Source organism: Coptis chinensis, chromosome 7 (genome assembly GCF_015680905.1).
Source record: "Coptis chinensis isolate HL-2020 chromosome 7, ASM1568090v1, whole genome shotgun sequence".
NCBI lineage: Eukaryota > Viridiplantae > Streptophyta > Magnoliopsida > Ranunculales > Ranunculaceae > Coptis > Coptis chinensis.
In genome coordinates, this window is record NC_141462.1 from 29,815,914 (window position 1) to 29,843,851 (window position 27,938).

The window sequence follows — 27,938 nt, forward strand, 5'->3', positions numbered from 1 at the left end:
TGACTAAGGGTCGGGCCTTGGTATTGTTGGATCAAGTTTGCTAAACGGGCTTGGGGTATAAATGATGCAGGTTTAAACACCACCAGAGGTGAGTCCATGGGTATAGGCCCAAAAATAGAGAGTGAGTCTGGCTCACCAGACTTAGATCCAGAGCTTGAGCCAGTTTGACTCTGGCTTGGCCCCCTATCCATCACTATATTAATGGCTATATTTCTAACCGTTTGTGTCTGAACACTCTCCAAACTTGTGGGCCCCCCTCCACTCTGTCCCACTTGAGATTTTGTACCTATTGCACCGAACTGCTTCAGTGGGTCCCTATATGCCACCTGTCCGGTCTTCCCCTATAGGGAGTCCTTCCAGCCTGGTCAACCACTGCTCTTCTATCCACCGGAATCTCATCAAATCTCAATCTTTGGGGTGTACCTGAGAAGGTAATAGACTGAGGACTAGTACTTGCGACTCCGTTAAAGAATTTCGTAGCCTTGATGATAAAAGTGTAGTTTGGTTTGATGTCTTTGGGCGAGCCTCCACACTTAAGTAATCCAATTATAAACTTATCACGGATTTTACAGCTGTAATGGTCATGTTCGATGACGCCACAAAAGTAACATAAAATATCAAGTTTTTCATATTTAAACGTCACCATGAATACCATACCTGACTCCAGCTTGGTCTTGACATCCTTGACAAGGCATTCTTTGATATCCAGTGCCACTCTAACTCTTGCAACTGGGGCTCTAAACTCAATTAAGCAAGTTAGATCTGTTTTTTCCACCTTACCGAGTGTTCCACCAATTTTCGTCACATTCATCCTATTAATCCTATCTTTGGGAAACCCCCAAATCTGAACCCAGAAACTAACCATGTCAAACTTGAAATCATCCAAAGTATCATGTTTCCTCCATTCTTTGACTGAGAATATGTAGCCTTGAATGACCCATGGCCCATTCTCCTTCACATGGTTGTACTCGTCCTGTTTTTCAAACTTTATTTTGACATGTTCTGTAGATGCAAGCTCAATCTGTATATTACCTCTGGTCTGGCAAGTTCTATGTGTTAGGAATAAACAACTTAATTATATTTACTCTTTACCAATTACCAAACTATACAAACCTTTTGTCTTGTATGTGTCTTGTACTTCTTAGTTAAATCCGAGCCTAGTGTAGATACACTATGTCCTTAAGATAGATTTTCCCTCTCACGGTGCTTGGAGGTTGATGGGAAACTGTCTCCCAAGATAGAACGAATTTCCTTCTATAAAAAACTAGCACTTCAATTATATAGAATCAACGAACACAACATAGTATTTGACTAAGAATAGGGGGAGAAGAGAAAGATCAGAACTCTGTGTGATATGGTGTGTCTTTCTCTCCAAATTCATCCACTATTTATAGGTGAGTGGTGCCTCTTCGAAACAACACAGTGACTCTTGGGAAAAAGTAAGCAACTTTTTGAAAAGTCACATGTTTTGAAAAGACACACCATTTCGGCATAAAACATTGTTTCGAACCAGTGCCTATTTCGAAAGGTCACACCTTTTTGGCATGATGCACTATTTCGAACCAGTGCACATTTTGAAAGGTCACACCTTTTTGGCATAATGCACTATTTGGAACTAGTGTATCCTTTTGAAAAGGTTTTTCTCACTTTACGTACTGTTTTAAGAGAAACCCATTTCATCTCAAGTGGGGTAACTTGGGAGACAAATTACTCATTCATATCTCAATGGATTTGTACAAATTCATTTTTCTAACAATACCCCACATGAATGAAAATTTGGCTTCTTCTATCATAAACAACGAATTTCTTGTTCTTTTAAAAATGAAAAGATACCGCATTAGGTCAAGTAGCATGGGAGGCCTTGAATTTGCCTTAGTGAAAGACGATCGGATTTAATTGGATGATCAGTAGACTTCAATTAACGTCCTTGAACTATCAGCCGTTTGTATAAACCTAGACAATCATCTTCACGCAATACCTTCTCAAATACTGTTGGTTCTCACGTTTGTGCTCATTTTGGCCTTGAACACTTCTTGGTTTCAGATAGTGCTTTTAAGACATTTGCTTTTAAAATTCTCATAGAAGCGGCCCCACTTCGCACTAACATAGGTGATTTCTATAAAGAGTATCCTGCAATACTCCATTTGGATAACATAACTTTTCAAGATATAGTAAATCATTAAAAGCTTGACTTATCCTGGTTCTCGTGGCAGATATACACTGTCTTATATAGGAATGGGTTAGAATATAATATTACTCTCCAGTGCTAACGGAGTCACAAACATAATTTAGTTGGCCCATTGAACCTAGATCTTGGGATCTCCAGTCAACTAGGTTGGTTTTTCCATTATGAGGACTCTTGGTTGATTATCTCAAAGGCTTTAATTCCATTCCCCTTGATAATCTTTCCACTAGTTCTCTTATTAAACCTTTTGTAAGAGGATCCACAATGTTATCTTTTGACCTTACATAGTCGATTAAGATAACTCCATTTGAGAGCAATTATCTAACGGTGTTATGCCTATGACGTATGTGTCGAGACTTCCCGTTATACATGATACTCTGTGCTCTACCAATAGCAGATTGGCTGTCACAATGTATACATACTGTTGGCACAGGTTTAGCCCAGTTTGGAATATCCTTTCAGAAATTTTGAAGCCACTCTGCTTCTTCTCCAACCTTATCCATTGCAATGAATTCTGATTCCATAGTGGACCTCGCTATGCACGTTTGTTTTGAGGATTTCCAAGAAACAGCTGCACCTCCAAGTGTAAAAACATATCCACTTGTGGACTTTGATATAATTCTACTCCGAATAAATAATGAATATCAAATAGAAGTAAAACTAAAACTTTATCGTATACTATTTATCAAAGATTTCTACTCTCGATACTATTGAAGTAGAGTTGGAATAGAAGATTCGTTCCACTCCTAGTTCTTTAGCATTCAAGTTTCCTACGACTATCAATCCTACCAAAGTCATTGAGAGTTTTACGAATTATACTACGATGCAATTTATACTAACAAGATACTGGGATTATAATGATTCAACTACGAAATGCTATGGAATACTAAAGTTTGAATCTAGAATAAGAATTAGGGGGGAATTGAATCCACCTTGAATCCAACTTAAGAACTAGCATAGATTGTTGTAATCCAATTCTTACATTCTTACGGTAAGAATTGGTTGTTCTAATCCCTAATTATACATGACATCTCTACCAATTCATAACTAGCATGTGAGGAAGTCCACCCATTCTCATAGCGAATCAACGACCTTCTAGAGTGGAATAGACTCATACAACGATTCTACACTACACAATCAAGTTTTCATCAAGGTTTCATCAAGCCCCTCTAATGGAGGTTTAGCCTTGATTCATCAAACTATCATTTCCATATGAATTAAAACTAGACATCATAAAAAGATTGGAACTTTGCTTATTTAAACTCAAATGGAAACTACTCATGCAATAATTGATTTAAACTAATAATAACAAATAAGTAAATCTAAGAATTGAAACTAATAATTAATGGAAAACGAAATTAGATTATCAAGAACTAAATATTTTATTGATCTAACAACTAAATAACAATCATTCAATACTGAAATTAAAACAAGAATAACAACTAATTAATTAAATGAAAAACTAGATCTAGAACTAAGCTTTAATGGCTACCTTCTATCCTAACCTAATTGATTCTTAAGAGCTAAGTCTTGTGTGTGTAAATGGAGGAGACCAGATCCACATTTTCGTGCATGGGCTGAGGGTCCATGTTTTGGGCTGGAAAATCGAGCCCAAAGTCCAATTTCTTAAGTCCACAGGGCCCTTTTCAGCTGGCTTTGACTTTAACAGGCTTCTCGTCCACTTTTGCTCCTTTGATTGGGTGAAGGCTTGGACCATTGGAAAGCTCTTTCTAAGCAGGTCGTTTTGACATAAGGTACACCCAATTCTGAGGCCTGAGTCCAAAGATACGGTCTTCGGAAGTTCTACTGACTTTTGTGTGCTGTTTCTGCCCATCTTGGCCTTTAATCCCAGAACTTCTTAGCAACCAACCCTTGCTCCTTTATATCACCAAAGTGGCACATTTCTGCACATAATTGACTTTAATGCCTGAAATACATAAAAGCACATAATTAGCATTAACTCTTATTTATTACTCGCATAATTGGTCTAAAAGTATTATTGTTAAGGGGTTAAAACTACAGTTTTGGGCTCTTATCAAACCACCCCCAAATAGCATTTTACTTGTTCTCAAGAAAATATGAGAAATTAGAATAAGTGACCAAAAATGGAGTTCTAACTAATCTTGTTTCACCGAGTGCGATTGCATTGACCATATGCAACAAGGCCTTAAACCACTAGGAATTCCCTAGTGGATGAGTTATAGCCTCGTGAGAGTTTTCCAGTGAAGGTACTCACAAACTTCATCTTTACTACAATGACTCAGAAATAAAACTATTGTTTCCTTATCTATGTCTCAATTATCTATACATCTCACTAGCAATGAATACAGAATAATCAAGTCGAAACCTAAGCTAATATATGCATAACAATCAATCATCTATGAATAAACATATATACAATGAGTAATACTATGAGATGAACTAGCAGGTCCGTTTATGAAAACTTGGAATAACGTCCTTAAATAGGTCCTCACATAAATGTCAAGACAAAAACCACTCTGATTTTTCCGCTCAAGTTTCGCTACTCCAGTGTGCAGTGGGCACACTTTACCTTACAAATTATATGACAGCCGGAGTCGATCAAACACATCTGCCACTTATTATTACACTAACATATTCCTAATTGAGCTAGATGTCTTTATTAGGTGTTGCGGGGATTAGGAGATGGTTTAAGAAGGAAGGAAATGGATATTCAAAAAGGACAAGTCTGAGATAATAAATGCTTCATATTATGCAACTAGAGAAACCCTTGTTCTTTAATTTTGCTTCTACACTTTGTTTCCATCCTTAGCCATTTTTTTCTTTTTCTTTGGCTTTTGACTCCTTGATTCTATTTTTAGAGTTCTAACTCTTTATTTTCTTTTATTTTTTTTATATTTTTTTATATTTTTTATTTGGATGGAAACTTACTTTTCTCATCTGAAAAGCGACTAACAAATTCTTGATTTCAAAGGTTCTTCTCTTTTCTATTCTTCATCTCTATTCTCAGACTTATTCAAAGAATTGGGTAGGTTTTGTTTTTTTTTTTTTTTTTTTTTTTTTTTTTTTTTAATTTTGTTTTGTTTTGTAACAGGGTAAAGGATTTGTGGTTTATGAATGGCTAAAGAAAGGCTCAGAGGGGCGACTAGCGGAAAATAATTCATATATTTGAATTTCTGGCTATATCGATCCAAAGAGGGCCTAAATTCTCGCTTAGGATATGGTATAGTAATCAAGCAAGTGGACGTGTGATTTCTCTATCCGGATTTTACTTCTCTCTTCTGTCATTTCTTAAATGTTCACTCATATAAGGCTTTAGGCTATATTCTCACAGGATTTGTAGAATTAGTACTCTAGCCTAGGTTTCAGAAACTTACTACCAATAATCATAGACACTCATGTAACATATTTATAGATAGATGCAAAGATTAGTACCTACATATTAGCCTAAGTTTCTAAAAACTATTCTAATGCAAAAGCTACGTGAGACTTCTAGATTATTGAGAGCATAGAGAAAGAAAACAATACCAATATTCCTAAGTGTATAACATACTTTTTATTTATATTTTTAAAATTTTTGAATTTTTTTTAACTAGAAAACAAGTGCATATTATACATATCTATATCCTAATAGATGCCTTAATTACACGTGTTTCTATCCCCCCCCAAACAAGAAGCATGCTTTGTCCTCAAAGTATTTAAATAAATAGGGTAGAGAAATACTATGGAAACGCGTGAAATTCTAGAACATCTACAAAACAAGGTTAAACATACTAATATAGAAAATAAAAAATGACGCAACTCTATAAGAGTTCCACCCGTTATGGGGTTAATGAGAAATAATTTGCTTGGGGCATAAGTAGACACTAACTGAAATAAAAACTAACCTTAACTCCCATTTAAGCATTTTCCTCATTTCCCTCTCCAAAGAGAGGAGGTTACTTCGCATCCTATCATGCCATGATAACTTGCCAAGCCCACCGTCGTGTGTCGTCAACTTGTGCTAACCTGTCTAGTGTTACTATGTCTGATGGGGTGTAAGGAGCAACCAAATGAGGTTGCACCTGCCATCCCGGCTAAGTCATTACTCGAAATGAGCGAACCACCTAATTGGTGGGTCTCATGACTTCAACAATTTTTCCAATCCGTGAACTGGGTACATAATTCAGGTAGACAACTGAGCATGATACGGCAAATCAAAATAGGCATAAGAAGATACTTATCGCATGCTTTGGGCTCTCTTAAGACTAGCCACTAATAGGGGAATGTCATATTGACAATGTCCCTCAGCTAAAGCAAGGAAAACGTCACCAGCGATACTATTTGTAGAGGTAAACTGCCAATCCCCTAAAATATTCATCAGGATGAATAACATAGTGGTGCCTACATTTAGGGACAGGCTACCAAGGGCTATGTTGTAATGCCCTTGGTCCATTATATGAAATACCCTTTCCTCATAATACTCATGGAAATATGTATAGTCATAGAGATATACATTATCGTTCATATATCCCCACATGTGAATAAGATCAGGTATTGGTATTCTCGAAACTAATGCTACCACATACTTATTGAATTCTAGGGGTGTGTCATCAACTGTGACGGAGAATTCTTGTTCTCCATCCTGGTTACAATAGAACTTAACATTATTGTAAAAAAATCCAGTAAGCTTAGGTGAATACGAGTCGTCTTCATATACCAGAAGATGCCTCCATCCGAACTGCATGATCCTTTCACGGAACCAATGTCCATAAGACTCACTCCCTAACAAGTGTTCAAAAGACTGCTCCGGTATTACTATAGGAGAAGTCATCACAAAACTACTCTCTAGAATAGCTGCAACGATCCTAAACAACCCACAAAAAATTGGAATTTTTCTTGGCCATGGGGTTCTGGGCGCGGGGTGTGCCTTGGTGATTTTCGAGTTCCAGGCACTTGGGCGAGATGGCACTCACTTTTTGCCTGTGATAGGCGCGGGTCGCGCTCAGGATGAAAACTGGAATTCCATTGTTGTGGGCGTGGGTCGCGCTCAGCTCTAGGCTTAGTAGGGCACGGGTTGCGCTCTGATGGAATTCTGGATGGCAGTGCCTAGGGCGCAGGTAGCGTTCCACTAGGGCGTGGGCATGCTCCGAGCTGCTGAGTTGCTAAAATGGTGAAGAAAAATGGGAAACATGGGAGTGAAAGGTGAGAGATGGAAGTGAGGTGTAGTGTGGGTTGTGAGTGTAGAATGAATGAAGTTTTTATAGGTTTTAAGTTGCTAAAATGAATCGGGAAGTTGCCAAAAAGCTTTAAGGCAATTGTTGGAAACAAAAAAATTTCCAAAACTGAAAACGGAAACAACTCATATTCTTGATTCTAAAACAACCCTAATATCTGTTAGGTTGAATTTAGGATAGAAACTGCCTAACTTATCGAGATTTCATCCTACCACAATATCTATTCATAGCCATGCCCATATCGGCAATATTCTTAACCCTCACTCCAACACAAAATCTAAACTAGAGGATCATATCAAAAATCATGCTAGAGTAAATAATACCACCCCCAAACAATTCGGGTAGGTGGGATTAACGATAAAAACAATACACAATTTGAAAAGAACCATATTATATTAAAACTGAAATTCAAACAACATTTAACAACCAAATTCAAATTTAAATACGGATTCATAAATTAACATCCGAACTAAATAAAAAGAAAATACAAAACAACATCAACTCATAATATTCCTAAACCACTCGCTGTTGGTAGTGGAAGGGACATGGGAAGGTGATGGCTCCTGAGCTCCTGATGGGCCAGAGCCATCCGTCCTGTGGTGATGACGCTCGTGCCTCACAGACTGCTCCTCAGAAGAAGCACCCCCCCTAGGGTGGAAAGCGTGCAAGCATATCATCTCGGAACTTGCGCTGAGCTTCCATCTCGGCCCTCATCTGTTCCCACCGCTCATCCTCGCGCTGGGCACGAGTCTCGAAGTTATGATGCATGGTAGCCTACCGAGTTCGGAGGTCTTTACAAATATTATTGAGAGAACGCATGCCACGATGAATCACAGCCATGCGTTCTGCATCCGACCTACACCTCTCTAAGGCATCGGCATCAAAACATGTCGTGTCTTCCTCATCCTCTTCAACTACCCTCTCTTCAGACAACCTCCAAACTCTTTGGATACACTCCGTATAAATATGAGGATTTCGGTGCTCTTTCAGCCAAATCCTATTAGACGTCGAAGTCGCTCTCAAGGTCATCATGATCTTCGTTATCAAAACAGGGAGAGGTACAATACTCTTCCCAACTCCCCTAATCATGTTACTCAAAAACTCTAAAATACAGAACTCATACTTCTACTCCTGGAGTATCCATAGAATGTGAAGGCAGTTCAGACCAATGTTGCTGACTTTCTCCTTCCTTATGACATTCCTACCAATCCACTGAGCTACAGCCAGCTGGTTGGTTCTGAGAGACGACTGGTGAACACAATGCGAGCTTGCATTGTAGTTCCCTTCCAAAATAGTCGCGTTCATCAATGGCTCGACCCTAGTAAATTGGGAATCCTGTAATGTGGCATCGAGATGGCATCTAGGCGGAATGCCTAAAATCTCAGCCAACAACCCAGTAGATACTTCTCTCCTCCTCCCAGCCACCTTAACAAAAATCCTATTTCCATCCAACTCCCTCGTCCTATAAAACTGTCGGACCAAATCTTCATGGTAAAAATTGTCTGTTGCGTACCACAAGCCACTCCAATCTCTCCTAACCATCTCGTCACCATAAAACGGTGCGAAGCGGTCGGCAGTAAACACGACCTCCGGCAAAATCTGACGTCATTAAGCCATTGATATTTTAGAATGATTTGGGGGTTTATAGGAGGTGTAGGAACAAGTTGAAACAACCTTACAAAAAAAAACGATGGTGGTGGCGCGTGGATGGCGCGGTAGTTCATTTTTTTTTATTTTTTTTATTTTTTATTTTTGGTGGTTTTGGTAGTGGAAATTGTTGGGGGAATGATTTGGAGAAGAATATATGGTTTGGGAATGAATTTGGGCGAGGGTTAAGTTAGGTTTTTGCTTTTTTGTTTTTTTTTTTTTGTTTGTTTGTTTTTTTTTTTTGGTTCTAGGTTGAAAAGATGTTAATGGCAGTGGTGAAGGTAAGGAAAAAGAATGCGATGCGTTCTTGGGTTGTTCTGTGGGCTTGGGCCCAAGCCCAATTCGAATTCCAAAAAAATTCGATTTTTAGCTCAACTTCAAACTAAAATTTCCGCTTCGTTATCGATCTGATTTTTGCGAATGAGATATGGAAATGATCAGGAGAGAATTTCCAATCCAATGAACTATAAAACACTCTATTCCGACCGTGGATGATATATAAGAAGATGAAAAATGTCTCAAAGTGCATGCATGATGTAAGTATGTGAACGAATGAACTCTAATTTCATAGATAATGTCAACCCGAATCGGAATACAATTAAATGGCCTAAACAACACAACTGGAAAGTTGAACAATCCAGGACGGAAACGAACATCCCACCCCCAAACAAATTTTAGACAACAGAGTTTGAAAATTTGTTTTTAAAAGTGGGTCTTTTAAAGTCAGATTCCCGAGACTTCCTAACTTACTATTTTTATGATTTTAACATTTTTTTTATGAAAAATATTTAATATAAGAAAAACAAGAAAATAATAATTGCATAATTCACACCATAGAGGAACATGACTCAAAATCTGAGAAAATATGCAAGAGTGGAAAATGTGAATTATGTTTAACGTGGACTTAGGATCTGATACTTATAGCCACACACTCCATAGGGAGGGCCCGATTACCTGAATGGTGCACTTACCAATATATGGAAATGAAAGAAAGTACACCAACGAAAAGGTCACTCCGCATAGATAGGGTCCTGTAAAAGGACTTCCTTTACATCAGGGGACAAAAGCTCGTGGAAATGTTTCAACCGTTGGCCATTGACTTGAAAGGTATTGTTGTCCTTGGGATTTACCAAGGTGATTGCCCCGTGAGGGGTGACTTCAGTAACCAGAAAAGGACCACACCAACGAGTTTTTAATTTCCCTGGAAAAATATGTAGACGGGAGTTGTAAAGTAAGACCTTTTGACCTACAAACTCCTTGCGCAAGATTTGCTTATCATGAACACGTTTCAAGTTAACTTTATAATCCTTCGCGAGATCATAAGAATCGCTACGGATTTCTTCAAGCTCATTCAATTGCAACTTGCGCTTGACACCCGCCTCATCAAAATTGAAGTTAAGGCTTTTTATAGCCCACATAGCGCGGTGCTCCAACTCAATGGGCAAATGACAAGGTTTCCCAAATACAAGTCTAAAGGGAGACATACCAATAGGAGTTTTGAAAGCAATCCTATATGCCCATAAGGCATCAGATAGATGCTTTGACCAGTCTTTCCTATCAGGATTTATAGTTGTTTCTAATATCTTTTTGATTTCCCTATTAGAAACTTCTACTTGTCCGCTAGTTTGTGGATGATATGGAGTTGCTACCTTATGTGTAACTCCATACTTTTTCATGAGAGATGCAACAACTCTGTTACAAAAATGTGTTCTACCATCACTAATGATGGCTTTGGGAATGCCAAATCGACAGAAAATATACTCTTTAACAAAAAACACAACTGTCTTATGGTCATTGTTACGGCAAGCCATGACCTCTATCCATTTAGACACGCAGTCCACGACAACTAGAATATAAATGGAACCGTGGGAAACTAGAAAAAGACCCATGAAATCAATGCCCCATACGTCAAAAATTTCTACCACCATGATTGAATTTAATGGAATCATATTACGTTTCGTGATTCGCCCAAGTTGTTGGCAATGAATGCACGTCTTACAATGCACTTGGGCATCTTTAAAGAGAGTAAGCCAATAAAACCCACATTGAAGAATTTTAGCAGCTGTTTTCATACCACTAAAATGGCCACCACACTCTTTGTCATGAGAGAACCTCATTATATTCCCATTGGGGAATACAACGACGAATAATCTGATCCGCACAATACTTGAAAAGGTAGGGCTCATCCCAGTAGTATAGCTTAACTCTGGCCAAGAACTTCTTGTTGGGGTTTATACCAATACCAATCGGTTCCCCCACTACACAGATAACTTGTATGAACACACTTCAACTCCAGATAAATCTCAAATATCACAAACTACCTATACTAACATGCCCAACTCGCTAAACAACTATTAACAACAGATAATAATGTAAAGCAGTAAAAGCAAACCACAAAACAAAGATTTACCGTGGTTCGGCCAATGATGCCTACTTCCACAAGAGCCAGTTCTTATTAAAGTGGGAAGGAAGATTACAATCTCTCCTTTCAGTCTCTCACCTTACTAGATCACTCTTATCTCTTTACAGGGTTGTATCTCTGTAAAGGTTATCTCTCAATCTTGATAGCTTTCAAGATTGGGTTTCTCTCTCTTTGTTTTGGTCTGGTTCTTAGTCTTCTGACTTCTTTGGTTTTTGGTTTTATCTCCAAAAAACCAAATTTCGCGGGTACTGTAGCAAAGCCCACGAAAATTAGACCTGGAGGCCTCAATGTCTTCGAGATCGGAGCTGGTCGCCTCTATGGCGTGGGTCGCCCTAGTCTCTTTGGAACTCGAGCGAAGTCGCGCCCATCTGGCGAAGCCAGGGCACGCCTCGACATTTCAATGCCGAATTCGCCCGTTTCTGTCCAGCTCTGTTTTCTCTCCTCATGTGAGGGATAACTCAACAACAATCCCCCTCCCGAGCGGTGAGGGGGATACCTCCATGCAATTGCCAAAAATCAGAGGGAGGAGTGTCGCCATTCCGCAATAGCACAACAAACATCAAACTTACCTTCGGTAAGACTTTGGTCATCATATCCGACCCGTTCTTATCGGTATGGATCTTCTCGATACACAAATGCTTGTCTTTGAGTACTTCTCTAATCCAATGATAACGCGACGTGTATGTGCTTGGATCTAGAATGAAAACTTCGGATTCTTGCTCAAGTGGATGGCTCCGATCATATATAGAACTACAAAACTGTTTTACGCTTTAGCCCTAGTTAGTTCGAAGAACCTCTTCATCCATAGCAACTCTTTTGCAACACTTTCGGTGGCTGCAATGTACTCAAACTCGTAGTGGAGAGGGCAACACACTTTTGCAACTTAGATTGCCAAGAAACCGCTCCCCGCAAAAAGTAACCCGGATAACCGGAGGTGGACTTCATCGAGTCAACATCACCTGCCATGTCTGCATCAGTGTAGCCTTCAAGTAAGGGCTTACTTCCACCAAAACACAAACACGATTTGGAAGTGCCTTTGAGATATCTCAATATCCACTTAACACCTTCCCAATGCTCTTTACCCGGATTTGACAGAAATCTGCTTACCACCCCAACGGCGAAAGCAATATCCGGTCTAGTACACACCATGGCATACATCAAACTGCCCACTGCGGATGCATAAGGAATCTTTTCCATCTGACTCTGCTCATGCTCACCCTTAGGACACATCTCTTTGGTCATGCGGAACTAGCCACCAAGCGGACAACTGACTGGCTTTGCTTGATCCATGTTGAATCTCTTCAACACCTTCTCAATGTAGCTTTCTTGAGAAAGCCACAACTTTCCACTCTTTCTGTCACGAGTGATCCGCATCCCAAGTATCTGCTTTGCTTGACCCAAATCCTTCATCTCAAAGGACTTACTCAAGTCTTTCTTTCAGACTTGGATATCTTGTTGATGTTTGGGCCAACTATCAACATATCATCCACATACGATAATAGCACAATGAAATCTCCATCCGGAAATCTCGAACAAACGACAATGATGGGAAGCGGACTTCTTGTATCCTTGCTTCGCCATAAATGAGTCAAACTTTATGTACCATTTGTCTCGGTGCTTGCTTCAACCCATACAAGCTCTTTATCGGCTTGCATACTAGGTGCTCCTTGCTTTTGACCTCAAAACCCTGCGGTTGGTCCATGTAGACATCTTCTTCAAGGTCTCCATGAAGAAAAATCTGTCTTAACATCTAGCTGCTCAACCTCTAGGTTCATACTTGCGGCCATACCCAATACCACCCGGATAGAACTCATCTTCACTACAGGAGAGAAAATCTCATCAAAGTCAATTCCTTTCCTTTGACCGAATCCCTTCACAACAAGGCGAGCTTTGTGCCTTGGGTGAGGATTGTTCTCCTCATGCTTGACTTTGTATATCCACTTATTCTTGAGAACTTTTCTCCCTGTGGGTTTCTCAACTAACTCATAAGTGTGATTCTTATGCAAAGAATCCATCTCGTCATGCATGGCCTTCAACCACTTTTCTTTGTCTGTACCTTCAAGTGCCTCTTGATAGTACATAGGTTCTCCACCATCCGATAGTAGAACGTACGTATGTGGTGGATACCTGGTTGAAGCTAGTCTCTCTCTGTCAGACCTCCTTGCCCCATCTGTTGGTGCCTCAGGAGGATGCACTTCTGCTTGCTCTGGTGGTGGTTCATGCATCTCATCTGCATCTTCTATACCAATAGGTTCTATCCCATCATGAGCAATAGGTTTTCATCATGAGCTTCAAACTCATGGTTCTCTGCATTCTCAATGCCTTCGCGACGTTCCACGGTAGGAACCGGTTACGAATCAACAAGATCATTGGTGAAAGTTTGTAGCTTCTCACCCTCCTCAAAGTCTGCTATGGTTTGGTCTTCTAAGAACCAACATCTCGACTTCGGATTACCTTCTTGTTAATCGGATCATAGAGTTTGTAACCAAACTTTTCATCTCCATAACCCAGAAAAATGCCACCGCTTGGCTTTGTCATCAAGCTTGGATCTCTCATCCGGAATATGCACAAATGCCACGCACCCAAATACCCTCAAGTATCCATAATCAACATCTCTGCCTGACCATACTCTCGGATAATCACTATTCGAGGAGGCTTTCTTCGGTGATGAGGTTGATCACATGCACATTTGTACGCATTGCTTCTACCCGGTAGCTTCTAGGTAGCTTAGAGTGAGATAGCATGCATCTCATCCTCTCTACAATGGTGCGATTCATTCTCTCGCTATTCCATTACATTGCGGTGTCTTGGGAGCGGTCCGCTCATGACGAATCCCATGACTCGGCAATACTCTTCAAATGGCCCTATGTACTCACCCCCATTATCCGGCGAATACACTTCAACAACTTTCCAGTCTCTCTTTCCACCATGCTGTGGAATTTCTCAAACACGCCAAGTACTTCATCCTTGGTCTTCAGACTATAGGCCCATATTTTTCTTGACGCATCATCAATGAATGTCAAGAAGTACAAAAGCTCCCTGGTGGGACTTTACTCTCATGGGACCACATAAGTGTGTGCACTAGCTTCAAGGACGATTGTCCTTTACGTGAGACGGAATCTTTGGAAAGACACCCCGTGTTGCTTTCCTACCAAACGATGAGTGCATGTATTTAAATTTGTACCTTTAATGTCGGCATGGCCTTTTGCTTAGCAAGAACTTCCATCCCTTTTATGCCCATGTGACCGCGGTCTCTTGTGCCACGATTCGGATGAAGCTTCTTCTTACGCGCGATTCGCTTACGCTTTACACAAACTAGCCCGTGTTTTGTAAAGAGAGCAAGTTTTCTTTCCTCACGGCTGCTACAATGGAACCTCGCTTTCGGTTTCCATACCCCGTTACCAAACGAGTTTACAAAGCCATCGTCATCTAATTTCCCAGCCGAAATTAGGCTTAACCGTATGTCAGGGACATGTCTTACATCCTTGAGTGTCAAGGTGTAGCCGACATTGGTTTCTACATGAACATCTCCAATGCCTATAATCTTCGAGACTCCACTGTTACCCATCCTTACTTCACCATATTCACCACAGTTGTAGGTAGTGAAGAATCCTGTCGCGGTGTGGCGTGATAGGATGCTCTGTATCTATCACCCACTCAGTATCGACATGAGGTACTAAGACAAAGACACACACCACAATCGACACAATTCCCACTAGGTCGCCGACTAGTGCGGGTAGTATCTCTGCTATGTTTCCGTTCCTCCGCACCATGTCTTCATGTACCACGGTTATTCTTCTCATCCCTCTTCGATTTCTCGCGACTCATATATCTGAAGTGGCCTTTGGTGGCACAATAGTAACATTGCCTCTGCGCCTTAGGAGTTCTAGCTTCACCCCTAGATTTATACGTCATCACCTCTAGAGCGAGATGGTTTTCTATTTCGACCTCTCCCCGTTTCTCGTGAAAAAGGACCTCGAGTGAGAGGAGCTGCTCCTTGCACTCCTTCTAGTCTCCTCATTCAACAGAGACATGGTAGCCATCTCCATGGTAACAATTCCATCCTTGGGCGCTCCATGTAGAGAAGCGCTAATGTCTCCCAACTTTTCGGGTAGAGAGCCTAATAGGAACAAAGCCTCAACTTCGTCTCCCAAATTGATCTTCATCAAATGCATCGATTGATGATATTACGTACTTCATTAAGATGCTCGGACATTGAAGAACCATCTTGGTACCGTTGTTCGCAAACTTCTTAACAATTAGCACTTTGTTTCCACCCGACTTCCTCTCATATAGGTCTTCGAGTTTCTTCCACAAACTGAATGTTGTAGTCTCTTGGGACACATGGTGAAAGACACTATCGTCAATCTACTGTCGAATGTATCCAATCGCTTTTCTGTCAAGCTTTTTCCACTCAGCCTCATCAGTCTTTTCTGGTTTTACTCCCTAATTCTCAATGGGAAGTGCCAAGTCCTTGCAGTATAGCAAGTCTTCCATCTTGGCTTTCCAGATGGTGTAGTTCTTCCTATTCAAATTTATCATGCGAGTGTTCACGGAATGGTCCATCTCTACAAGTTATTTAACCTCAAATCTTCTCTCAGGAATTTCGTCAAACACCTTCTGACCAAGATTTGGATAACACCCTAGGCTATTCTAACCAAGGCTCTGATACCACTTGTTGGGGTTTATACCAATACCAATCGGTTCCCCCACTACACAGATAACTTGTATGAACACACTTCAACTCCAGATAAATCTCAAATATCACAAACTACCTATACTAACATGCCCAACTCGCTAAACAACTATTAACAACAGATAATAATGTAAAGCAGTAAAAGCAAACCACAAAACAAAGATTTACCGTGGTTCGGCCAATGATGCCTACTTCCACAAGAGCCAGTTCTTATTAAAGTGGGAAGGAAGATTACAATCTCTCCTTTTCGGTCTCTCACCTTACTAGATCACTCTTATCTCTTTACAGGGTTGTATCTCTGTAAAGGTTATCTCTCAATCTTGATAGCTTTCAAGATTGGGTTTCTCTCTCTTTGTTTTGGTCTGGTTCTTAGTCTTCTGACTTCTTTGGTTTTTGGTTTTATCTCCAAAAAACCAAATTTCTCAAGGGAATCTTGTAGCAAAGCCCACGAAAATTAGACTGGCCTTGAAGCCAATGTATCGAGATCGAAGCTGGTCGCCCTCTATGAGCTGGTCGCCCTAGTCATCGAACTGGAACTCGAAGTCAAATCCTTCATCTGGCCTGGCGGCTCGACATTTCAAAGCCGAATTAAGCCCGTTTCTCTCCAGCTCTGTTTTCTCTCCTCATGTGAGGGATAACTCCAACACTTCTTACGTTTATTTCTTGACCAATCATAAGGAATAACATCAGACGCTAAATAATTCACAATGTCAGCATACCATGGTGCAGAAAAAATAGCATACAGATGCTCATCAGGAAAAGAGTCCAGTATGGGGTCAGAATCACTATCATCGTCGTTTGTAAGTCTAGATAAGTGCTCGGCAACTACATTTTCGACCCCTCGTTTGTCCTTTATTTCTAATGTGAATTCTTTCAGGAGAAGAATCCATCGGATTAATCTCTGCTTAGTATCCTTCTTTGTGAGAAGGTACCTAAGGGCTGCATGGTCCGTGTAAACTAGAGTCTTAGAACCAACCAAATAAGGACGAAACTTATCTAAAGCATAAACGACAGTTAAGAATTTTTTTTCCGGTAGTTGAATAATTCCTTTGAGCATCGTTTAGAGTTTTACTAGCATAATAAATAACAATGGATTTATTATCTAGTTTCTGTCCCAAGACAGCACCAACTGCATAATCACTAGTATCACACATGAGTTCGAAAGGTTTAGACCAATCGGGAGGCTGTATAATGGGTGCAGAAGTTAAGGCAGCTTTTAAAGTTTCAAAAGCCTGTTTACAGTTAAAATTAAAATAAAAAATGGCATCCTTTAAAAGCAGATTAATTAACGGCTTAGCTATTTTCGAAAAATCTTTGATAAAGCGCCTATAAAAACCTGCATGGCCTAGAAAAGCTCTAATATCACGGACAGTCCGTGGTATAGGTAGAGTCGATATCTTATCTAGTTTGGCCTTATCTACTTTGATGCCATCACTAGATACGATGTGACGTAGTACTATGCATTTTTTCACCATGAAGTGACATTTTTCCCAATTTAAAACGAGACTCTTCTCTTCATATCGTGTCAAAACTTTAGACAGGTTAGACATGCATTTAGTGAAAGAGTCTCCATAGATAGAAAAATCATCCATGAACACTTCCATGAAACGTTCTACCATGTCACTAATTATATGAAGTATACACTGCTGGAAGGTACCAGGAGTATTAGAAAGGTCAAAAGGCATTCGTTTATAGGCGTATGTTCCAAAAAGACATGTGAAAGTAGTCTTTTCTTGGTCATTAATATCAATAATAATTTGGGAATAGCCAGAGTAGCCATCCAAAAAACAATAAAAAGTATGACCAGCTAGACGTTCAAACATCTGATCTATAAAGGGTAAAGGAAAATGATCCTTTCGTGTCATGGCATTTAAACGTTTGTAATCAATACAGATCCTCCATTTCATAGGACCATGCTTGGTAACATATTCACCCTTGGCATTACGTACCATGGTAATCCCTGATTTCTTTGGAACTACATGAATGGGACTTACCCATTCGCTATCAAAGATTGGGTATATGATACCCACATCGAGTAACCGTAAGACCTCTTCCCTGACCACCTCTTTCATGGCAGGGTTCAAGCGACGCTGAGGTTCGCGAGAAGACTTTGCGTTATCCTCTAAATGGATACGATGAGTGCATACATTAGGGTCAATTCCCTTAATGTCGGCTAGGGACCAACCAATCGCAGAATGATGTTCCCTAATCACCTTGATCAACTGTGTCTCTTCCTCCTTAGATAACAGAGAAGATATAATTACCGGATGACTACCATCCGGATCAAGTTGAATATACTTTAACTCAGGAGGAAGAGGTTTAAGCACCGGGTGGAAGGAATATCGATAAATACTTCTGGAGGGTCCTCATCTTGAGTAATGAATACTTGCTTAGGCAACAGGTCTTCAAACTCTGTATATGGAGCAACCGAAGGGTCTACGATTTGTGTAGACTCGAAGATGGTGTTGACTTCTTCTACGTAGGAGTCATCGACAAAATCTGAACTTCCAAAAGAAAGGAATTTATGCATATGGTTTTCTGGAAACGTGTTATTAAAGTAATCTTGAGCTAAGCTCTCGATCATGCTAACCTCTCCATCTATAGACGAATCTGGTAACTATTTTATCATTTTAAAAACATTTACCTCAACTGAAAGATGGCCAAAAGACAAGGACATCGAACCATCGCGGCAGTTTATAAGCACGTTGGCAGTCGCCAAGAAGGGGCGCCCTAAGATGATCTAAACAAAGTCGTTTATCGACTTCTGTATCGAGCATAACAAAATCAGCAGGGTAGTAGAAATCCTAGACCTTAACAAGCACGTTTTCAACCACACCCTTAGGGTACTTAATAGATCGATCCGCTAATTGCAACGTCATTTTAATAGGTTGCATCTTTTGTAGACCTATTTGTTTGTATAGATAATACGGGAGTAAGTTAACACTCGCCCCCAGGTCTAGTAAAGTGGTCATTGTACAGTAAGACGACCAGGGTCTTTGTACTTAACGATTCCATTGTATTCCGTTAATGTTGGAAACTGTTAAGTTAAAAAGGCGTCTTTAGGAATATTTGTCTTACGCCTTTTAGTGCACAACTCTTTGAGAAACTTAGTATGGTGAGGTAATTTTTTAATTGCGTCCAGAAAAGGTAAGTTTATCGTTAGATTTTTAAAACTTTCCTAATCTCGGCGAAGTTTGTATCCCTTGTTTAACATAGCTAATTTCTGGGGAAACGGTGGTTTCTCTCTATATTTAGCATATGGATCAACTGGATGTCTAACCTTTGCTTTATGTTTCTTAGGTTGTGGTTTAACTGGTACCTCTACAGGGATAGGCTCTTCAGTTTCTATTACGGTATCTAGTTCATTCTCCGGTGTAGGGACAACGGTGGGGTAACTATAGGCATAGTTACTTTGTTATCAACCACTCTCCCAAAACGGAGAGTGGTGATGGCATTTAGCTTACCTACGTTTTCATTTTCCATACTAGTATTACCATTTACCTCAAATGATGTGTTTGTTATTTTAGGATTAGCTATCGCTTGACCTAGAAACACACCTTTGGGTTGTACTTTCTCTTGAGCTAACTGCTATAAGAAAAGTTGGATGGCTTGTAAAATCTATTGTTGAGATTGCATAAAGGTATCGAAACTATCCGGTTGTGGAGGAGTGTTAACTATAGGTTGTGTGACAGGAATTATGTCACGTTGATTATTAATTGGTGAATTTTGATAGATATTATTTACCGGAACGATACCTCTATTAGTATTATAATTATTATTGTTATAATTATTATAATTACCCTGACCTTGTCCTTGTCGTGGTTGAGCTTGGTTGCTATAATTATAATTACCCTTACCTTGTCCTTGACCTTGTCGTGGTGGGCCTTGGTTATAATTGTTTGCAGGCCTAACATTTTGATTATTAAACCCTGGAGGTGTTACTTGTTGATTATTTCTCCAACTGAAGTTAGGATGTTGTCTCCAAGGGGCGTTAGGAATAGGAAAACTATTAATCGAGCAAACATTATCTTGTTATGACTGTTGTTGTTCATAGGCGAGAGGACAATAGGAGGCGGGATGCTCTGGACTCAAACAGAAATTACATGGATTGGAGTTGACATTCATGATGGGGATAGCCGTTTGTTGAACAGAAATAGCCTCTACCTTTTTAGTTAGAGATTCAATTAAATTTTTAAGTTCCGGATCGGGTTTCATCTCAAACATACCGACGGCTTTAACTGTTGTAGAAGAACTACCGGAACGGGAGAAATCGTCACTACATCCCCAGTTATTATTACACTTAGTTTGATCTTCTAAAAATTTATAAGCCTCTGAGGCTCCCTTACTTAGGAAACTACCCCCATTCATTATGTCAAGCACCTCCTTGTGGTGGTGTAATAGTCCCTTCAAAAAGTCACGAACTAGTGTGTCTTTAACGAGGTTATGGTGTGGACACTCTATAAGTAGATCGGTGAAACAATTCCAAGCCTCTGAAAATGATTCATGAGGATTCTGTCGAAAGAAATGAATCTTGGAAAGCATTTCATTGGTCTTCAGTGGTGGGTAAAAATGTTCCATAAATAGTTGAACAAGAACAAGCCCACGAAGTCTGATGAATTTGGCTTAGCTTTGGGCAGTTAACCAAGACGCTGCCTTATCGGCTAAAGTGAAGGGAAATACCCTCAGTTTAATTTCTTCAGCACCAACTGTAGGATGGTGGAATGTAGTAAGGACTTGGTCAATCCTATGGATGTGTTGATAAGGCTTTTCATGGTCTAACCCATGAAAAACGGGTAACAAATTAAATATATTTGGGGGGATTCAGAAATCCCCCACTGGGTCTGATAGAATGATACAATATTTAGGACTATCGTTCAAGGCTTTGTAAAAGTCAGAGAGAGGAGTCTCTCTTTCTTCAGGTGGTGTGTGTGGTATATTAGCTAGAGGTGTAGTGAATGATATACTAGAAAGGCGTGTTTGTTGACGTTGCCGGTTGATATCGTTAGGCATTTTTCTTCGGCCTGACCTTAATTTCATGCAAGGCTAAGCCAATCTTAACAAAATACAACAACACTCCAAATAATCTTGATATGTTAGTATGAACGTCTAACAGGAGATGCGAGGTGTGGAAGAAAAGAGTACCTGAATGCCTCCTTGCTTCGCTTATGAATAGCGTCTTGTTTACGCGTGCTCAGTGTGTATAACAAGTTAAAACACTGAAAACTATGAAGAAATGGAATTTGAAACAAACCTTTGGAAATCGGGCAGATTCAGCAGAGGGCGCAGGTCGCGCTCAGAATAGGCCTAAGTAAGGTGCAGTCACGCGCGAGTCAAATTTGGAGTTCCAAGCATTTTTGCTGGTCGCTCGGGTTAGCCTTGGTAGAGCGGGTTGCGCTCGGGAAAACCTCTCAAGGTCCAGCAGCGTGGGCAGCTTCGTGTTTTGCCTTGGCAAGGCGCGGGTCGCGCTCAGCCAAAAAGTGGAGTTCCAGGCGCTTGGGCGCGGGTGGTGCTCCAATTTAGCTTGCCCAGGGCGCGGGTCGCACTCCATGTAATTCTTCGAGGAAAATTTTCAGTGGTGAAATGGACAACCACAATGAGAATCAAACAAAGGTGGGTGGGCTATGGGACTTTGGAAAACTAACAATTCTAAGGAAAACAATACTAAAGGGAACTAAGATGGCAACGACGCCATTTGATAACCGTAAAAATGATATTTCCTCACGAATAAATTGATGAAATTCAAACGTAAGTAAAACTAAAACTTTATCGTATACTATTTATCAAAGATTTCTACTCTCGATACTATTGAAGTAGAGTTGGAATAGAAGATTCGTTCCACTCCTAGTTCTTTAGCATTCAAGTTTCCTACGACTATCAATCCTACCAAAGTCAATGAGAGTTTTACGAATTATACTACGATGCAATTTATACTAACAAGATACTGGAATTATAATGATTCAACTACGAAATGCTACGGAATACTAAAGTTTGAATCTAGAATAAGAATTAGGAGGGAATTGAATCCACTTTGAATCCAACTTAAGAACTAGCATAGATTGTTGTAATCCAATTCTTACGTTCTTACGGTAATAATTGGTCGTTCTAATCCCTAATTATACATGGCATCTCTACCAATTCATAACTAGCATGTGAAAAAGTCCACCCATTCTCATGGCGAATCAACGACCTTCTAGAGTGGAATAGACTCATACAACGATTCTACACTACACAATCAAGTTTTCATCAAGGTTTCATCAAACCCCTCTAATGGAGGTTTAGCCTTGATTCATCAAACTATCATTTCCATATGAATTTTAACTAGACATCATAAAAAGATTGGAACTTTGCTTATTTAAACTCAAATGGAAACTACTCATGCAATAATTGATTTAAACTAATAATGACAAATAAGTAAATCTAAGAATTGAAACTAATAATTAATGAAAAACGAAATTAGATTATCAAGAACTAAATATTTTATTGATCTAACAACTAAATAACAATCATTCAATACTGAAATTAAAACAAGAATAACAACTAATTAATTAAATGAAAAACTAGATCTATAACTAAGCTTTAATGGTTACCTTCTATCCTAACCTAATTGATTCTTAAGAGCTAAGTCTTGTGTGTGGAAATGGAGGAGACCAAATCCACATTTTCGTGCATGGGCTGAGGGTCAATGTTTTGGGCCAGAAAATCGAGCCCAAAGTCCAATTTCTTAAGTCCACAGGGCCCTTTTCAGCTAGCTTTGACTTCAATAGGCTTTTGTCCACTTTTGCTCTTCTGATTGGGTCAAGGTTTGAACCATTGGAAAGCTCTTTCCGAGCCGGTCGTTTTGACATAAGGTACACCCAATTTCAAGGCCTGAGTCCAAAGATACGTTCTTCGGAAGTTCTACTGACTTTTGTGTGCTGTTTCTGCCCATCTTGGCCTTTAATCCCAGAACTTCTTAGCAACCAATCCTTGCTCCTTTATATCGCCAAAGTGGCACATTTATGTACATAATTGACTTTAATGCCTGAAATATATAAAAGCCCGTTATTAGCATTAACTCTTATTTATTACTCGCATAATTGGTCTAAAAGTATTATTGTTAAGGGGTTAAAACTACAGTTTTGGGCTCTTATCAGTTTCAAACCCTGGTATATATACATTTTTCCATAGAATAGAGTTTTTGGATTAAAATAAAATAAAAAAATGGAGGCGGAGATAAAAGTTTGATTTTAGAGCGTTGGAGCATGACGATTTGGAATAGGAGGGATTCGTGGAGCTTTTGATTAAGGTGAGTAGTTTAGTTTTCATTTCACGTCAATACATGGGGATAACTTTAACTTTACTGTAGTACAGTGTTGTCGTTCATTTTCTACTCATTCTCTTCAGTTATTATTCTTCTCGATAGTAGTTAAAACTGGTTAGATTGTAGGACTGTCGAAACTCTTATGAGATTGTTACCTGGTACCTTGGTTGGGCTTGGGCGGAGGAGAAAAATTGGTGGTGGTCAATCCGGTGGTGGAGGCTACTGTTGAGGAAGAAGAAGTGAGGGAGACGACCTGGTACCTTGGTTGGGCTTGGGCCTAACATTAGTTAGTTGTTGGGACGAACAACATTTCATTTGTTTCTTTGGGCCCGGTTTTAGTTGTTTGGTTGGGCCAGTTCTATTTTGTTTTTGTGTCAGACCACATTAGTTTTCTTTGGGCCGAACCAATTAAAGTTTTGGGGCCAGTTTCAAGTTTGTTTTGGGTGTCCATACAACTTAAAATAGATCCAAATGAGGTCTTTAAATGCTTAGACTTTTGGGTTTTGGTTTTGGGCTTTGATTGTGGATTTTTGATTGTTTAATTGTGCTACGTTTTATGTTGTAAATTGTATAGACAAATCAAATGCTAAAATGTTGGGGAAGCTTGTATAAATTTGGTCGTCATTATCTAAGAAATATTTGACATTGATATTGTGCAATTTTTCACACGTGACGAGATAGAAATTTTAGGAGACGTAATATTCCTAAAACGCTATAAAAACATTATGTGATACGTTTGGAGCAACTTGTGACATTATATGATATGTTGGGATATATATATTAAATGCAATATTTTTGGAGAAATTGATATAAACGCTCCATTATTATATATGTGAGATGCTACTATGAGGTAGTATAATATTTGTGGATATTTTCCCAAGAGATTGTGGCTTAGTGTAATAATATATTGGCACGTGAAAGAATGAAAGTTGTTATGAGATGTATTGAGATAATTCTAAATATATTTGGCTTAGTGCAATAATGTATTTGCCCATGTATGTGATATAGTGAAATTATTATAAGATATAAATGTATGACACCTGAATAAATTACGTAACGAAAATCCTGGAACCTAGCTACCACAACTCATGTGATTTGCCCTTGTGATAGGCGTATGTGATATGATTGGCTCTTGTGGCATTATAGTGAATCTGAATGGCCCTTCTGGCGTAAGTAATTTGATTGGCCCTTCTGGCGTAGCCGAATAGTGGCTTGATTATTCCGTTCTCAAAATTAGAACAAGATCGCGATATTTTTATGCCGAATAGTGGTAGTACTCACATAATGGCTTTCGTGTGAGGGTTACCTGGTATGCGATATCCCGCTTAGGGTAACTACGCACGGAGTGGTTCATTATGTGAGGGGAGGCATGTGGATGTACATGTTCGGAGTTAGATAGCGATTGTGATAACCAGGGAAACTAGGTAAGACATAGATATGACGTGATTTTAGGGACACGCAAAGAAAGCCTTAAATAATATAATTATGGTAATATGTTGGTTAATGATATATCTTTAAATTTATAATTGTATATGATTTTGCAGAAGGGTGGGTCAAACTAATTACTTGTGCAGAGACTACCCACTCTGTAATTGAGTAGGAAATGCGGTAAGTATATAATATGCTTGGTTGGTTTTTAGTTTAGTTAGAACCTAAGACGCCTCGGTGGAGGAACTAAATGCCTTTGTATTATGGTTGGGAAGCTAAGGCACCTCAATGGAGGAACTACATGCCTTATTTATTATGCGTATAGTTTGTTGTGTGGTTAGTGGGAAGTTAAGGCGCCTCAGTGGAAGAACTACATTCCTTAATTTTTGTAATTAAGAATGTTGTATTAGTCGTTGGAAGTTAAGGCGCCTCGGTGGAGGAACTAAATGCCTTATGGATTGTGTATATATATGTATAAGTATAATTTGTGTTTTAGGGCTACTCACACCAGCATTGTTTATAATGCTGACCCGATTTGCATGTTTGCTTATCGGGTGTGTTCATTAAATGAACATAGTTGATAAGTCTTGGTAGGATTAATGTTGAAGAAGGTTGGTTGCTGCTTATGGTTTGCATTAGCATCGCATTCAGGATATGTTTTGTTTTCCCTTAAGGTGTAATAGATTTTCAGTTGAGACAAATGTTGTTTTATATTTTTAGTTGTAATTATAATTAAAGAGGGTTGAAAGGAGATTTGTAATTTAATCATATTTGTGAGTTCTTGGGAAATGAAGAGGATCTTTTGTTTATCTTAAATTTTTATTAGTTTTTAATTATCCGCGTATTTAAACTGATTATGGGTTTTTGGGAGTTGAGAGTGCATCACACCTCGAAAATCAAAAAGTCTGGAACAAATATTGTTTTTTCCGAATTCTGTCGAAATTCGAGGTGTGACAAAGACACCCCCGCACTTTTAAAAATTCGTAAGAAGTCTGATGACCTTTCCACATTTCATATGGTGTTTTAAGCGTCTTCTTGTTAGGAATCTTGTTGAGAATGTAATTGGCAGAAAGCAAAGCTTCCCCCCACAAATTCCGGGGTAAACCAGAACTTAACAACATAGCATTCATCATCTCTTTTAGAGTTCGGTTTTTGCATTCCGCAATACCGTTTGATTGAGGTGAATAAGGAGCCATAGTTTGATGAATGATTCCATGTTCAGAACAAAAACCTTCAAAAGGTGATTCATATTCACCTCCTCTATCACTCTTTATAGCCTTAATCTTTTTGCTTAGTTGATTTTCAACTTCATTTTTATAGTGTTTGAACACTTTAATTGCCTCATCTTTACTTCTCAACAAGTAAACATAACTATATCTAGTGCTATCGTCAATAAAAGTAATGAAATACTTTTTACCACCTCTAGTTTGCACATACTTAAGATCACATACATCTATGTGTATTAAGTCTAGAGGTTCAGTACTTCTTTCAATGGAATGAAAGGATGATCTTGTCAACTTGGATTCTACACAAGTTTCACATTTATGGTGTGGGTCTATTTTTATCTTTGGTATATAGTCCAAATTAATTAATCTGCGCAAAGCATCATAATTAACATGTCCTAATCTACCATGCCATACATGTGAAGACTTAATCAAGTAAACAGAAGATTCAACTTTATTAGCGCTCTTTGGCGCAATAGTAAAACAAGACATCCTAAAGAGCCCATCCTGAAGATAGCCCTTTCCCATGAATACATCATTCTTAGTTAGTACAAATTTATCAGAAAAAAATACTAACTGAAAGCTATTCTTGCTCAGTAGCGACCCAGAAACCAAGTTCTTGTGAATGTCAAACACATAGAGCACCTCATTCAGAGTTAGTTCCTTCCCAGAAGTCAACCTCATCACCACCTTTTCTTTGCCTTCAACCTTGGACGTAGAAGAGTTTCCTATAAAGAGTTGTTCTTCCTTTTCCACAGCATGATAAGTGGTGAACATCGACTTGTTGGAGCATATGTGGTGAATGGCACCAGTATCCACACACCATTCCCTTTCATTTCCAATCATGAGACATTCAAAAACCACAGCATATAGGTTCATCATGTCATTAACATTATCAGAAAGCTTGTCCATTGTCACATTTGCTTAAGTCTTTTGCTTCTTGTACTTCTTTGGCTTGCGACATTCACTTGTCTTATGTCCAGCCTTCGCACAGTTGTAGCATTTACCCTTGAACATAGTAGGCGTACTACTCTCTTCACCTTAAGCTTTGTCTTGGCGCTTACTCTTTCCCTTATCACTTGATCCTTCCATAACATTGGCCTTGGCCACCATGGGATCCTTGCCTTTCTTCTCAGATAGGCAGTTATCTTCCTCTATCCTTAAACGGACAATCAGTTCTTCAAGATTCATATCTTTCCATGTATGCTTAAGATAGTTCTTAAAATCCTTCCAAGATGGTGGTAATTTCTCAATCATAGTAGACACTTGGAAAGATTCTCCTATTCCTTCAGCAATGACATCATGGAGGATTACTTGAATTTCTTGAACTTGGCTTATGATGATCATACTATCCGTTATTTTGAAATCAAGAAATCTGCCAACTATGAATTTCTTCATGCTAGCATCTTCACTCTTGTATTTCTTGTCCAACGAATCCCAAAGTTCCTTAGCAGTCTTGAACACAACTATACACATTGTATAATGAGTGAGCCAATCCACTAAGGACATATTTTCTACACAAGAAATCAGCATGAAACAAAGCATCCTTGGCCAAAATCTTCTCCTTGTCGGTTTCAGTAAGGCTTACATCAGGAGCCTTATCCCACAGAAACCTTGCTAAGTTAAGGGTGGTCAGATAGAAGAGCATCTTCTGTTGCCAGTGCTTGAAATCAGTTCCATTGAACTTTTCAGGCTTCCCCATGAGGAACAGAATGGGGAATAGTAGTAGGGACAGTAACAACAGGTGTAATCGGTGGTGTTGCCATATTCTGAAATACAACCACACTTTGTTATTCCTTTAAACCAAAAAAGAAAAGAAAACATAAACAAATTCTGTTCGGT

General features: G+C 39.2%; 1 protein-coding gene across 1 annotated transcript; it reads right to left on the bottom strand.

The window, feature by feature from the left end:
* Nucleotides 1-304: 304 nt before the first annotated feature.
* LOC147487050 (uncharacterized) lies at nucleotides 305-27,798 on the bottom strand. The gene is made up of 3 exons (XM_086573923.1): nucleotides 27,569-27,798; nucleotides 658-1,049; nucleotides 305-423 (listed from the first exon to the last, which is right to left on the bottom strand). Exons 1-3 carry the CDS (start codon nucleotides 27,796-27,798, stop codon nucleotides 305-307), a joined length of 741 nt encoding a protein of 246 aa, XP_086430049.1.
* Between the last annotated feature and the right edge of the window lie 140 nt (nucleotides 27,799-27,938).

Coding starts and splice junctions, on each gene's coding strand:
- LOC147487050 (XM_086573923.1), bottom strand. CDS start 27,798: ATGGGGAAGCCTGAAAAGTTCAATGGAACTGATTTCAAGCACTGGCAA. Junction 1,050..27,568: donor GCTCACTCATTATACAATGT/GTATAGTTGTGT, acceptor CCTAACACATAG/AACTTGCCAGACCAGAGGTA. Junction 424..657: donor CAAGACCAAGCTGGAGTCAG/GTATGGTATTCA, acceptor TTACCTTCTCAG/GTACACCCCAAAGATTGAGA.